This window comes from Aethina tumida, chromosome 5, assembly GCF_024364675.1.
Source record: "Aethina tumida isolate Nest 87 chromosome 5, icAetTumi1.1, whole genome shotgun sequence".
NCBI classification, from domain to species: Eukaryota; Metazoa; Arthropoda; class Insecta; order Coleoptera; family Nitidulidae; genus Aethina; species Aethina tumida.
In genome coordinates this window covers 10,042,008-10,059,067 of record NC_065439.1, presented here as the reverse complement: position 1 = coordinate 10,059,067, position 17,060 = coordinate 10,042,008, and the positions used below count along the sequence as shown (strand labels likewise).

The following is a 17,060-nucleotide window of genomic DNA, read 5'->3' as shown; positions in this document are numbered from 1 at the left end:
ATATGAAATACTTGATACAGCTAGATTTGTGTAGAGACATATATAAAACAGTCTGAACATCCATGTTATTCTCTCAGTAGTATTATGCTAGTATTAAATAATATGACAAAGACATCACAGGAAGTGTATGTACACAATTTAAAATTATATATTATATGTATTAAATTAAATGTTTAGCAACAATATTAGTAATATTTTGACGACAGGCATCGAAAATCTTAATTAAATTGTGAAATGGGGAAATGTAACAAAAAGTAAAATTTAAATACACCCAGAGTAAGTATCAATAATTTCCTTTAACCGCTCTTGCTAAACATGTTCCTAAATAACGGACGTCCTATCGCACATTTCGGGCTTACCGAAGGTAGTCGATCGGTTCCGACCTTTCGAGCAATCGGTACGTTCCCTCTCGCACATTTCGGTCTTACCGAAACTAGTCGATCGGTTCCGACCTTTCGAGCAACTGATATTTCGAGCAATCGGTACGTTCACCGGGCTACGTACCGATTGCTCGAAATATCGAATGCTCGAAATGTAAACATCCGAGGGCATCCGAATCGATGTCAAATGTGCGCGTCAGTCGCTCATGCGCATGCTCATGGTAGAACGTGCAGCTGACACGGGCTACGGGAATTTAATTTGAAAATCACCCACATCGACCGCCAACATCAATGTATTCAAACTTAATAGTAGTAAAATTTCAATTGGTGCATAGACATTAAGGTGTTTTATAATTTTTGGATGTAAATGAATATCTTTAGAATAAAAAATATATGAAATACTTGATTCAGCTAGATTTGTGTAAAGACATATATAAAACAGTTTAAACATCCATGTTATTCTCCCAGTAGTATTATGTTAGTATTAAATAATATGACAAAGACATCACAGGAAGTGTATGTACACAATTGAAAATTATATATCAAATGTAATAAATTAAATTTTTAGCAACAATATTAGTAATATTTTGACGACAGGCATCGAAAATCTTAACTAAATTGTGAAATGGGGAAATGTGACAAAAAGTAAATGTGACAAAGACATCATAGGATGTGAAAAATGTATATGGATATTAGTTAAAATTATACTTAGAAATGTTAAAAGTACTTAATTTTAGGAAAGAATCTGAAGTATTATACTACTATGATGATGTGAAAATCTTAATTTATTTAAATAGTGAAACATAAAATATGCAACTAGACTTCGTCTGTTATCAAATAAGTAAATAAACACTTTACTCTGAAGATACCTTAACAAAGTTTATTATTTAATGTAATATTATTAGTTATATACATTAGTATTACTGTTCAAAAGTAATTATTCAAAGTGGAAATAATAAATATTTTAATAATGTATCTTACTTTTTTGTCATACATATTAATTAAAGAAGTTTTATTGATATTAATTATTATAAGTAGTTTGTTAAATCTAGAGAACAGTTTATCAATTATATAATAATACTCTTTCTAGTAAAAGGAAATATTTGAAAATAATTGATTTTGTTTTTAAAATATTAGTTTTGTTTATTAATAATTAATATTAAAACACCTAAATTTTGCACCCATTTGATATTGCCCTAATATATAATGGCTAGGGTTCATTTGACAAGTAATTATTTGTTAAAGTTTATGCGTAAATTTAGTTTATTCATAAATTGATTGAATTGTTTATAAATTAATTAAACCGTTAGATATTAAAAAAATTATTTCATACATATAACCTAACTTAATACAGCTAGATAATTTAAGTACTATGTAGATTAGTGTATATGAAAAACATCAACTAAATAATTTATAATCCAATCATCTAAGATACTAAAGTACTTTAATTTATAATAGAGTTTGGTATGATATGGTAATATTAAAGAAAAGACACTAAAATATTATTATAAAATATTTAATATAAGGTTCAAACAAATGATATGAAAGATGTTACTGCAAAGAAAGTTGTGTAAATAAGACATAAATGTATTTACAGAAGTTCTTTAGTTTTTAATATTTTTTAAAAAAGTAATATTATTATAATAGAATAGCTATCAAACTATTAATGTAATTCATTTTAAATCCTCAGAAGATTACAATATATATCTGGTTGTCGATGAATAGTTAGTGTACAATGAAAAACCTTTAATTTTGCTGCCACTTTGTGCTGGCATCAAAACAAGTTCACTAATTAATACTGACTAATCTGTCATATATAATTTCTTGAGATTAGACTCAAATCATGTAAATGTTTCTTCCTTAGTAATCGATAAATGTTGTGTATTGTAGTAAACAAATCAGGAAATAATCTGATTAATAATGACACCCATCTATTTTATATATCCATGGCATAAATGTTGTTTCTTAAGATCAACTGTAAAATGCTAAAATATGTAGAGGACTACAGAGGGCAAAAAAGGTGATATTGCATTAGTTGTTATCAATATTTAAACCAAACTTCTTTTCCTGTAATAAATATTATTTAATAAATTTCACACATATATAAAACCTACCAATAATTATAGTCTATTATAGATTTTTAACAGACATTAATTAAAATTGATTGTTTTGAATATAGAATATTTTTATGTTAGGCGTTGATGATACCGCGTAGACCAAACAAACGAATTAAAATACACCCAGAGTAGATATCAATGATTTCCTTTAACCGCTCTTGCTAAACATGTTCCTAAATAACGGACGTCCTATCGCACATTCCGGACTTACCGAAGGTAGTCGATCGGTTCCGACCTTTCGAGCAACTGATATTTCGAGCAATCGGTACGTTCCCTATTTCGAACAATCGGTACGTTCCCGAATGATATGGACTCGTTCAAAGACACCGACTCGTCTGCGGAGCAGTGTGGCCATTCAGCAAACCGTACCCCTCTGAAGTTGATATTTTCGTGAGACACGTTCGGCACCTTTGGACTCGGCACGGTTCGGTTTCTGAATCGGAACGGAACTGCTTGGACCCACATATTTATAATACATTAGCAGCGAAGTAAATAAGAGTTTTGTCTGTTTCTTATAGCGTTACACAAACTTGAATATATGGAACTCGATGCGAATCTTCAACATTGTTGTTGATATATAATTTGAATTAATATATAATTCGTGATATTCACAGTCGTTTATACTTTTGTTGTTAAAAGCAGTTTCGTAATGTAATCTCTGTGACGAATTGTTTGAATTGTTCTTAATAAAAACTATGTTTTAAGAAAGTATAAACCATAAAACATTCGTTAATTTATACATAAATTATCTATTATACGTTACTAAAGATTAATTTACTTCAATGATCAAATGGTATATAAAGATTGTAATTATATTTTTATATCTTGACTAAAATTTAAGTACATTATAATAATTATTTAATAAAACGCAGGATTAAAACTAAGTCTTACATGATATTTAATTTAATAATAAAACTTAGACCTAACTAGCATAACAAATGTAAAATTAAATATTTATTATAAGTTTGTACACAAATGTAGTATTCGGAATATTTATATTACAAATACATCAAAGTAGAAATACTATTAAAGTATTGGACAAATATGATAGCTAAGACTGCCAGAAGATACATTTGGATGTTCTGTCAGTTTCGAGATACACGTATATGAACAAATTTTAATTGTTTCTTGTTTTTCAAAATATTCTCCATGAAGATTGACACAATTTTTTATGTGAACCAATTTTCAAAGCACTTTGCCATCTTACCCCAACATGGTACTTTCAAAACAAGCGTTTAAAAGCTTGCTAAATCAAGGGCCATACGGAGAATATTCCATCAGTAAAATAAAATATTGTAAAATATTATAATTTTACCTTTATGTATTCCATTTCCACTATAATAAAAGTAAATTATTTCAAGTTATAAAATGATTCTTTATTAAAACAGGCAAATAATTATATTTAATTATATTGTTTGGTTCAAATTAATTTAAAGTTTTAGTTTAATATTTAAATTAAATACAACATTTATTTTTAATCAACATATTTTTTTAATATTAACATTTGAAATCAGTTCAATTAAACAAACTTAATAATTCAGTAAATAATTTGAAGTTCTTCAAATATAAAAGAAAATTTCTTTTTTGGTTTTCATTAATCTGAACGAAATTGTTATTATGATTATTATTGAACGAGTCGTGCTGTGGAATTAATAAAGTCTATACCAAATTTATTCTAAAAAGTACCAATGTTTAAGATTTATCAGTAATTTTATAATTGAATATTATTTTCCACACTTTAGATATAAAATAAATGTTTGTCCCTTTTTATAGACCTAAAAGCGCATAATATGATATCTGCAATAATGTTCCTACAAATATATTGTTAATTTTTAACCTTTACTCATTCTGTAACTATATAATTATTTTTAATAGTTAGATTAAATATACATTTGTATTAAATAATTTAAAATTTAATGAACAATTTGTACGGTGAACATTATTAATATTGTTAACACATTTGTGTTTGAAATCAAAATCATAGTATTTCTCTCAGAATTATTTTATTATATAAGATTATTTTAATAATTATATAATATATATTTACAATTAATTTAACTATAAATAAATATTGATTGTTTATTACATTATTATCATTGTTTATTTTATAATTGTAGTTATATTATTAATTTCATAATTATATTGAAACAAAAATGTAGTATATTCACACCGACTCCAAAATTGTATCCTAATAATGCAAGGTCGTCAAATAATGCCGACCGCAAATCTTATTTAAAACGCTTTGCAGGTAAATATAAAATTGTAAAAAACTAATACTAAAAACAGCATGCGTATCCATGGCAGTCGCGTTTCGATTCGGAAACCGAACGTGGTGAACGAAAACGAGCACTCCAAAATCGTCTTAGACCCCAAAAACTCGGTTTGCTGAATGGCCACACTCACAAAACACCCAAGAAGTACCAACCTCTTACTAAAAATGGGAAACAACACTGGACGATAAATTGATTTGTAGTGTTTAAATTAGTCAATAGATGTCCCCTTTATAGTTTTCTGTATTTGACATTTGACAAAATTGGCGGGAATAGTTTCAAATTTAAATTAATTGGTATATTATTGAGTGAATTGTGAGAAATAAAACAAGCTATGGAATTAAAAATTTTTATTACAAATTATTTATTGTACATTATGAAAAATACATCAGTCTTCTGTATACTTCATATTATAAATAAATAATTACAAATACAACACAATAAATTTCTTCAACAACAATAACAAACAACATAAAAATAAATAATTCGTATTAGAATTCAAATTAGACAATGAACTTCCAAAAACATTAAAATTAAGATCTCTGGACGTTGCAGGAATAGATTGACTAGAATTCAAATTAGACAATGCATTTTCAAAAACATTAAAATTAAGATCCCTGGAAGTGGAAGCAATATAAGAAAGAAAAAGTAATGGTGACAAAGGAACTATTTTAGGTTTAAGGCGACGAATTTTTTAGTGAAAAACATGACATGTTTTGATAGAAGGATTAATATTACAAATTGACAAATTGAACGCCATACTAAATTTAATTTAGATAATATGTATTGAAACATAATATAATATATATTGAAACACATTTTGACACAGTAACCAGACAGAGATTGAGGCTGAGAACTCATGGTTGAATTTTATAAAATTGTAAAATAAAATTGCAGAAAAAAATTCTGTATTTTAATAAACTACCTAATTCCCATTGATCGAACCTTTCCAATCTAGTTGGAACCTAGAATACCCACTTTTAATAATATATATAATAAGATTAACATACCTAAAAAGTGCCGAGTCTATTCTGGTTAAATCATTGGTCCGGCAGACTATTTAACCTACAAAATAATATTAATTTAATCAACAGATAAGAAAAAGTATATTAATATATAAAGCATCTTATTCAAATTTGAGGTTATTTTATTTCTAATATGATTGTAATGTAAAGTAAACATCTTAAGTACTAAATTATTGAATTAAAAAGCATAGGATCCAAGTATGATATAATTTATTAAGAAATATAAGAAATAACTTACCTAAAACAAGAATTTTAAACAATTTTATTCATTAGCTCTTTTCCATCCTCCCGGCGTCTTCGGATAGAAGCCCGCGCCATATTTAAATACTGCGTAGCTATTGGTCGAAAAATTAACGAACAAATCTGTTTAAATAGCCATTACCAATTATCATACCAACATTATAAACAACATATCAATTTTAGAAAACGAATGTAACTTCGGGAACATTCGGCTGTTTCCATTCGGTCCTATTCACTTGCCCCCCCATGGCCACACTGCTGCGGAGACGAACCGCATGCTAAACGCAGCAAAACCAAATCATCCCCTCCAGTTAGTCCGGCCCGCCCACATAATTGCATGTATATCTTTCTTTTTTGTTTATAAGGGGTATTGATGTTACGTCTCAATGCGCGAGTAGACACGTTCATCATTTTTGACACTGTGTAGTACCTGTCATTGGACTAATTATTGTGTTTATTTTTATTTGTATGTAGTTAATTTAGGATAGAATAATTTTGCTCTTTATTCAAATAAATTCAATTAATAACTGGTTTAATTTATATCTCTGGAAATCTACTATCAATAATTAAGTATTGTCAAGTATTTGACTGGCGAAGATAAACAACAAATGAGTGCCGGAAATTTAACCACAGGATATTGATGACAAAAGACATATATGCATGATATATACGGGTTTGAACCAGAACATGGAAGGCAGCAAAGTTGCCAGGCCCCTGTCAACTGAGTTCGGAAGAACAAGACCAATCAGGGGAAGATCTTCTTATGAAGGGATTGGAATTGCGGTTGGATCCGTTAGCTTCCCACTGCTACTGGTTTGTGGAGTAGTACTGAGCCCCAGAACCACGACAAGGTGGATCCATCCTGGAGATAAATGGGGTATTTTCAAGTTTTTAAATTAACTCTAAATAACAATTAAATATAAATTGTGGTAATTGCAACTCACAGTCACTGTCTTAGTTGACAAATGTCAACAGTTACATATGTCACATATGATACAAAATGTTTTTACATTATGCTTGTTTAATAATTGTAGGTTTAATGATGAATGAAGTAGAAAGTGAAACCACTGTACGAAACCTTATAGAGGATACGAGTAAGAACATTTCATCATTATTCGAATTCCTTTTGAATATACCTTATTCAAGAAAACAATTTCATAAGCTTCCAATGTTTCAATACATTTATCATAATAGCGAACTTATTGCTGCTATTTACCGTAGCAAAATTATGAAAATCGATGATTTTATTAATTTAAAATTGAAATATCCCCCTGATATAATAAAAGACCACTTTAATATATTTAAAGCAAACAATAAGACATCTGCGTCATACTTAAGTCAGTTTATTTACGAAAACTTCGAAAGTGGAGATTTTGAATACGAAACTATCACTCCTGGAGATTGGAAGGCTGAACCATACGTAATAAAACATATTCAAGACAACAAGCTCAAAGAAATGGCTCTTATGATAAATGATCATTGGAAATACTTGGTCCGTAAATTTAAAAAATCAGTCGGTACCAACAGGGAGAAATATAGTACTTTGTACTTAAATCATACATTTATATTACCATCAAGTATATTACGCACATTTTATTATTGGGAAACATATTGGATCATTCTGGGCTTGTTAATCTCGGAAATGGAACAACTGTTAGAGAAATATTAGAAAATTTTGTAGATCTTATAGAACAATATGGACATATTCCCTCTTCAGGAAGCGTTTATATGTTGGGAAGATCTCATACTCCACTATTTGTAAGAATGGTATATGAATACTATAAATATACCCAAGATTTAGAATTTGTACGTAAACATATTCCATCAATTGAAAAAGAAATGACATTCTGGATACAGTTTCATTCAGAATACAAATCCCAAATAAAAGATTATATTTTTAAATATACTTGTGATAAAAATGATCAAGGTAAGACGATCGAACTACTATACCATTTATATATAGAAACTTCATAATGCCTTCACTAGGTCCTCGACTTGAGAAGTATAATCATGATATAGAATTATCTAGAAAATTTGACTCTGAGAAGGAAAAAAATGAATTGTATTGTAATCTTAGAGCAGCATCACAATCGATATGGGACCTTTCCAGTAGGTGGATTATTTCAAAAGATGGCACACAAAATGGGAATATTGCCGACACAAAAGTTCAGAATATAATACCTGTTGATCTGAACGCAATTATGTGTGGAAATTTTAGAAATTTATCAGAATTTTATTCACTGATAGGAGATAATAAATCAGCTCACCTAGCAAACGTCTCATACAAAAAAATGGTATTTGATATAAAAAACAATTAAAAATTTAACATTAAATGTCAATTAACGTTTTCTAACGTGTTACACATGAAACTTAAGTTTTCTAAAATATTGCTTTATCTAAAATCTGGATTAAACTAATCATATTTCGTTTCTAGTATAGAATATTGCCATCGATTTGAAATTTTTACCCAATTATAACTTAACTCGAACTACTTTTATAATTAAACAAATTTTAAATAAAATTTGATTTCCGGTTTCGCAGGAACTGACCACAACTTTATTATTTGCAACACATCACTCGGTATGTTTTGTATTTTTAAATTCCAATAGTTTTTAAGTTACTTCTTTCCCAAAATTTTGGCATATTGGTGAACAAGGATCATCCTATAAAAAGCATGATATGATATGATTTACTTCAAATGGTCATCATTCTTAAGTGGTCTACCTAAATATATCGATATACCCCGCCAAAACGTGACAGTATATCGGTCTCACTTAAAGAGATAATTTAGTTTCCCATTTGATTCCTGTTACAACAAAGTCTGTAGTATAATTTTGGCTACTAAGAAAATAAGCAATTCAATCGTAAACTAAAATTTTTTTAGCATATTCATTACAAAATATATTTTGATGTAAAATCGCAATTGATAAATAATAAATAAATGTCGGAAAGGAAAATATTCAAATATTCTTAAAATAGCTATAGAGTCGTACTTCGAATAATTTTCAAAAAACAATATTTATAATGCTTAGAATATAAAAATTTTACAATAAAATAAAATATAACGATATATTATGTTTTTAGACTAACTATTTTTCGTAAAATAACTTAAAACATACTAAAATTCAATGGTATATTATTTCAAATTCTAATATCATTTCTAAAACATAAATTGACAAAAACTTAAATAACTGTAACATCTTATAAACTTTAGTAAAATTAATAATAAAATATAGATAGATAAATTGTATGTTTAGAGCTTATTAAATTATCTTCTGATTGTAATTATTTTCTCACTGTATATATCACACAGGAAGTTCCAAAATCAACTGCAACGTTTCATTCGATGTCGATATTTATATTATTTATAGTATATTATACACAGTAATAAGTAATACGAAATTCGGATTAATAAGTGGATTGAAGTTAAAGGTTTAGTTTAATTGAAAGATTAAGGGGGAATAATAGTTTTTAATGAAAATAAACATTCAAAAACAATTATTTTGGTAACAAGATTTCAAGGAAAGACAAGAAAAATAAATAAAAAGGTAATCAAAATATTAACTTTATTCGAAAAAAAAGCAAAATTGTATATTCCCGATATAACGCAAGTAAATATACTCAGTAACAAAGATTGAGATTAAAATTTGGAAATAAAATATCAAAGATTTTAGATTATTTTTAATAATTTTGTTAATGTGTTTGTATATCAAGGTTATCTAAACACTCTACAAAAGGTCTTGGCATTGATTCAATGAGGTGGACTATTTCCTCTTCAGATTTATTATCCCAAGCTATCTGTAGTTCATGTCTTAGAACCCCCAAAGTTCAGGAGCTGGGGTAAATTTCCTAGCTTTCTACTCATCATATAGCCATGGTATTAGATTCACATGGGAGTCTTTAAAGAAGTTTTAACTATGCCTGGACTGATTAAGCTAAGCAAGAACATTCGCCTCTACTACTTCGTGAAGATAATATTGCGCTGTCATGTTGCTTCTAATAAAGACTAAAGGTGTTTGGTGTACATGTCGTTCAAACTGAGGTTGACGTCGTCTGTTTCTTTTTCGCCCGTCATGTTCCCCCAAGCAGAATCGGGATTTATCAAAGAAGACCACGCTATGTCACTCCACATTCCACTGTTGTTTCCACACCACTGTAGTCGTTGTCTTTGATGCTCAGCGTCGCAAAGGTAGCAAAGGGGCCAGTAATCCTCCAGTCCTCTTGGACTTTATATGGTGGTAAACCATTCGGACACTTACTAACCACTCATCAGCTAAATATCTAGTTGTCGAAAAACTGTCTCTAGAAGCCATGAGTCTTAGATGTCGATCATGAACTACTTCTGTGCCCTTTAGACGTGCCTCTTCTCCGATTTTGGGCTATTACCCATTTGTTGAAATAAAAAATCCACGTCCAGTAGATCAATAATTCGACCTCTTTCAAATTCACCTAGCTAGCGATGAATTTCGTATACTCGCACTCTAGGTATTTTAACATTACTAAACATCGATATTGGATCCAATCAAACAATTTAATTTTTTAAAATAACAAAAAAAAAAGAATAAGAAAATTTATTTGAAATGTGATAAAAATAAGTTTACATGAGAAAGCCTATACCAAATATTACCAAATTTTAAATGTTTACTCCTTGCTACAACATCTATATTTTACCAAAAGAATAATAAATTTGAACACCCCTTCTTGGTCACTGAGTATAGTGTCCGACCATTAATACCTATATCGTCAAAAGTTGATATAGTTACTGTAATGGTACGTAAGTAATTATCTTGCTTAACACTAGATAACACATACGGATAATTAATCACATAAATGTTCATTCCGTAACTTTTTCTTATATTTAAAAATAACAAAATATTTCAATTTAGATTTGTTTCCAAGAAATCTTTCTTGTAATCTAAAATAAAGATTATATTATCTATAAACCCTGTCCACTTGAATTTTGCCTTTCATACCCCACTGAGATTTTTCTATATATTTTGACTCACTTAAAGCATTTAGAATTTTTGAATTTTTTGTTTTTAATTTTTGGACTTTCTTTGGTATCTTTGTGTGCAACTCCATCGTGTAAACAAGCATTCAAATTAAGGATAAAAGTACATTCTACTTCTAACTTTAACTTTCAAGTCGGTTTTCCGGTCAATTAAAGTAATTGTAGTATTAATTAAAAGTAACCGAGCGATAACGATACGGTGGAAAAACGAAAGGGTTAACTTTAAAGAATGTGATGGGAGTAAGTTAGTGTTTATTTGGAATTAATTATTTTAGGATCGGGAGTTTGAAGATTAAAAGTGTTTATGAAAACACCTATCAAAAATTTTAATATTTAAAGTTGATTTTGGAATTCTTTACGTAAAATAATATATTTAAGTAAAAATATTTTTGTAGGTAAATTTTATGGAAATGTATATGTGGCATCATGATCTTGGAACCTGGTTAGATTACGATTGGAATAATAGGCAACGACGAAATAATTTTTATTTATCAAATTTGACTCCACTTTGGACAAAATGTTATAACGATGAAAATATAAAACATGATATTATGTCTATAATAGTGTATTTAAAAAATAATAATATAACATTTTATAAGGGTGGTTTACCAACAAGTGTGAAAAAAAGTGGTGAAAAATATGATCTTCCTTATACCTGGCCATATTTCTTACATATAGTGGTCATCGGATTGAACGATACTGACGTTCCAATAGCTAAACATTTTGCCTATTTTATAGCTCGTCAGTGGATGAAAGCTGTTTATCAAAGTTACAAAAGGAATAAAGCAATATTTGATAGTTACGATGCAAACAAATTAGGTGAGAGAGCATTTGGTTTGCAAACTGCAAGAGATGTTTATGGTTGGACAAACGGAGTTATTTTAGACATTCTTCACAGATATAATAGATTTCTTAGTGGATCGAATTTGGTTAAAAGTATTGTAATAGTTATTTTACTGCCAATATTAATTATTTACATTTATTAATTAATACCAACTAAGGTCTTGGTCTTACTAATCTATTTACTATGTAAATCATAATATGTCATTTACTTTTAATATGATTAAACAATTTAAAAATCGATAAAACATGCCTTTTTATGTTTGATTGATGTGGTAAAGCCTGTTCACTGATAGTACATAAGTCAGAACAGAGCTAGAAAACCTTTGTTTATGTTCTCATGAATTTTTTCAAATTTTTTATGGGTTTTCTTAAAACTAATCTTGCATATGTTAATCATAAAATAGTCGTAAAATCGTTCAAGTTTTATTTCACAATTTACTTAACGTAACCTATTATAAGTTATTCTTTAAAAACATTCCTTTGCGAACCCTTATCAAATGTCTGGATGTGGTCGTACAGTGGGTACGTATTAAAAGGTAGGATTTCTGCGTATTTTTGAGGAGAACTAATTAATAAAATATTCGTAAATTAAATAATTAAAATATTCTCTAAATTAGCCTTACTTAAAATTTTAGAGAATTGTAAGTTTGTTCTATTTATTTATATTTTTCAATACTAGTAAACTTGAGTTAATAAACTGATTTTTAAGTGATTGAGAATATTTGTAAGTACAATGTTTTTTCCTTATGCAAAAGTTAATATCAGAAATTGAATAACGTTTAAATAAATTGTTCCTTAAGTCACTATCTACTACACCCCCTTCCTAGAATCCGAGTTTATAAAACATCTAATTTTTTTTTAGAACAACCAACAACAATCTTTTGTAAAATAAATAACTCCCTTTAACCTGTTATAACGAGTCTTTCAAAAAGACTTTTGTTATACCGATTTAACATCTATTTAATCGAATTACCATCGGCAACCCGTTACAATTCATAAAAAACCTAAGAAGTACCAACTCAATGTTATAAACGAGAAACATTACTGGGCACAATCTCGGGATGCAGCCATGTTGTCATTTTGAACACGATGTTGCCATTTCTTAAAGATTAAATAATAAAGGGCGCGAAACTTTTTATTTGAAATTTATATCAAATGAGTATATGTTTTCTGATGGTATATAAAAATAAAACAATTAAATATTTTGCATAAATTTTATAATTTATATATTGATGTATTATGATCATACGACACTCATTTAAATTAAAACTATAATATAATTATAACTAATATAACAGCTGTAAAAGTAACTTTCTGAATTTTGACAAAACCAATAACTAAGCAGGAAGCATGAAATGAATTAATACAAATGAATCTTTGAATCAAATTCAATGAATAAAAATAAACGAACATAATCAATAATAATAATCACAAACAATTAAATTACGTAAGTTTGTTATATAAAAAGCTTCTTACCAGAAATATAATAATGATCAAAAATCTTGTCTGAAAAAGGGAATTGTACCTCATCCACCTCTTCAAGACATTTCTGCATTTCCTCCCACTTGGTCTAATATTCAAAGTCCAATATCTGATTTTAATTGTAGTTCTTACTCTTCGATACCTAATAATTTAATAAATCTTAATAAACAAATTATTGTACATTCTAAGGTTGTGATTCTTTTTCAGTTCCCTCTACTTCAAGTATTTTTCTTTGTACAAATTCTCTTTTAGATACAAATAATAATTCTAATGTCACTCGATTGCTCTCGATTGATCATTCTTATTGCAAATCTCCTATCTGCGATAAAGCTACAAATAATGCTGACAAAAAATCATTGGTGTATAAGTTGCATCGAAATGCTATTTCAAAAATTTCTAAGTTAAAGGCACGTTGCCAAAAAGAAAAGTCTGATATTTTCAATCTTCGTAGTATTATTAAAAGTGGAAAATTAGAAGAAATTTGTACTGATTTGAATATGATTACTAGAAATTTCGTTGGTTCTCAATTGCGAAATTCCTGTAGAAAATCTCATGGCAGAATATGGTCCTTTGATGATAAAACTTTTGCACTTTCCATGTACAAACGCAGTGGCAAGCTATATCGTTATTTACAAACTCATTTTTCTTTACCTTCAATTTCTTCTTTCAAAAGTCTCCTCAGTAAATTTGAATTTGAGTCTGGTGTTAATGAACTATATTTTGAACATTTAAAGTCTGTTTTTTCTGAATTAAATGATAAAAATTGTTGCTTATTATTTGACGGAATATCTTTAAGTTCTGGATTACATTTTCAAGTTAAAAAACAAGAAATTTGTGGTTTTGAGGACTACGGACATCTTGGTAAAACTTCTAGGAAAGCAGATTATGCATTAGTTTTTATAATTCGAGGTCTATCATCTAACTGGAAAGAAGTTGTCGCCTACTATTTTTCTAAAGGTGCAGTTCCCACAATAAACTTAAAATTAATTATTATTGAAATAATCTCTAAACTTCAAAGTATTGGCTTAAATGTTAGGGCTACAGTTTGCGACCAAGGTAGCATAACTAGATCGGCTTTAAGTACTTTATCTTGTCGAACATCTTCTGAATCTTATTTTTATTACCAATCGTCGCATTTACATAATTTTCGATGTCCCTCATTTATATAAAAATTCTAGAAATGCACTTTTATGAGGAAATATTTTATTAGAAGACGATAAGCTTGCCAAATTTGAACATATTATTCAAGCATTTGTTTTAGATAAATCTAATGTTAATTTTCGTATGTGTCCAAAACTTATAAGATCAACATTTTAATTTTAAAAATTCTTTTACTAAAATGAAACTATCTTTCGCAGCCCATCAACTCTTTTTTTCAGTTTCGACCTGCATTCTTTCTTTAGTTTCTTCTAATCAATTACCTAATAATGCAACTTATACAGCTGAATTTGTACATATAATAAACTCTCTCTCTTTGTTTCTTTAAATGGCATGGGTATTCAAAGAAGTAATGAAAATATAATTTCTGAACAATTGGTAATGGAAACTGTTGAAGACTATGATTTGGGGCCTATTCCAGAAAAACATGACATAAGCTTCTATCAGAATTTTAATCAACCGTCGCCAGATAATAAAATCGTCAATTTAAAGTTCACTGTGACTGAATCATCTGGGCATTTAGAGTTTTGGCAAGAAATTTTATCGAAAATTCGATACTGGAAAATTTTAGATTCAAGCACAGGAAGAGATATCCCATCTCAATATTTATTTATTAAAAGCTGGCTAACGACTATAATTTCTGATACTTCCCTCTGGCACGTGTTGAAAAATGAAGGCTACGAGTCTCGAAATACTAAATTTTTAAATCAAGACTCCGTGAAAAATTTATTTTGTCAAATTCGCCAGCATGGTTTTTTTAATACCAATCCAACTTGCCACATCGCAGCATTAAAAACAATAAATGTCGCCAATAAATTAAGTGTTCCTACCTTTGTCAATAGTAATTGTAAGGATGATGGTGGCATTTTCAAAATTTTTATCTGATTCCGTCAATTCGGTGACTACACCAGATGTTTCTATTTTCGAGTCTGATATTAACTTAATTAGTTAAAATATATTTGTGATTCTAATTCTTATTTATTAAAGAAAATTCAAATTCTCGATTGCGACTCATGCCATGGGACCCTTCTCTCTAAAGATATCACAACATTTCAATAAGTTGATTTATCCTAGCGATTTGCTTGTAGATTTCATTTCAAATATCCATATTCATTTGTACACTTTTTTAAATGATAATTCTCACAAAAGTTCTTTAGAAACTAATTTGAAAGCATATTTTTCAAAAGTTTCGGACCAATTTGAATTTTGTAAATTCCATGATTGTAAAGATAAAATATTAGATAAATGTATCAGACTCACTCTTTATAAATATCTTAAAGATAATAATAAAAAAGAGGGTCCTAAATTTCATAAAAAGTTTTAATACAATATTTTCAAAGAGAATATATGTTGAATGTGTTTTCTTTATGATTACAAATATTTATTTATTTTTGTTATGCGTATTTTGTTATGTTGTTTTTATTGAATGTTTTCTTTTTATTCTGGTAGGGAATTAAAACTTAGTATATTAGAAAGAAGTGGTAAACATACTTCATATTCGGGTTGCAATGTAGACTCCCTCCACGTGGTGCAACCTGGGTAACTCTAAATAGTCTACAACTCATATTGTTAACATACTTTTATCATTTAATTTTAAAATTATGTTTTATTTATTGTGAAGTGTTTTACTGTATTATTATTATTGTTATTTATTTTGTACAAGTTTCTTGTTTTTAGGAATACATGTATCAATTTTATATTAAATGTGTGTTCTCATTGTTATTTATAATAAAACTTTTGTTAAATATATAATAGATTAGCGACTGTTAATCTGTCTTTTTAGTTTGATTAAAACACTAAATTCACAATAATACGCTTTATTACAACAAACGTACTTTAACCCTTAACATCTAATGCTTAACTGCCTGGTTCTTTCTTAAAAACTGCCCCGATTATCAAATGTAAACAAATCCTTCAGATTCAGTGAAGATGATGAGCTAACACGGCCTTCCTGACATTGGGGCGTCCTCGCACCTTCCGCAGTTTTGCAAAGATTCACCTTAAAAATAGCCTGCCAAGCAGGGATCTTAATCATAGCCTACTAAGCAGGGACCTTTACACATAGCCTGATACATAGGGACCTTTAACATAGCCTACTAAGCAGGGACCTTTACACACATTCACACATCAATCTTATTAAATAAATCTGTTCATACTATATAGAATTTCCGTATCTGGCCAGATTCGTAACTGTTCATGCGCTGCTACTGTAGTTCTACCTCGGCTGCCAATCCTTCGGAGTGCGTACCTCTCATTAGGTAAACAATGCGTTACCTTGATTTCAACTTTCCTCCAATCGACAGCTGACTATTTTCAACAACAACTTTATCACCAACAGCGTATGGTATTGTCGGCACGCTTTTCTTATTAAAGTTTGTAATTGTTTTACTGGTTATTTCGCACACGCGTCTATGAACTCGTTACCTAAGTATTTCAGCGTCCACATCACTTCTCTGTATTGGCATACTACTCAACAGTTCGTTAGTTGATCTCAGACGTCGTTTTGTTCACAGTTACATTGAAATCGTCCTCTA

General features: G+C 28.9%; 1 protein-coding gene across 1 annotated transcript; it reads left to right on the top strand.

The window, feature by feature from the left end:
• Nucleotides 1–6,719: 6,719 nt before the first annotated feature.
• LOC109607518 (trehalase-like) lies at nucleotides 6,720–11,549 on the top strand. Its single transcript, XM_049967926.1, is given in 5 exon segments — nucleotides 6,720–6,909; nucleotides 7,067–7,675; nucleotides 7,678–7,959; nucleotides 8,019–8,141; nucleotides 11,439–11,549. Coding segments are annotated over 5 exon segments (1,239 nt in total). The 3' UTR covers nucleotides 11,474–11,549.
• The last annotated feature ends 5,511 nt before the right edge of the window (nucleotides 11,550–17,060 follow it).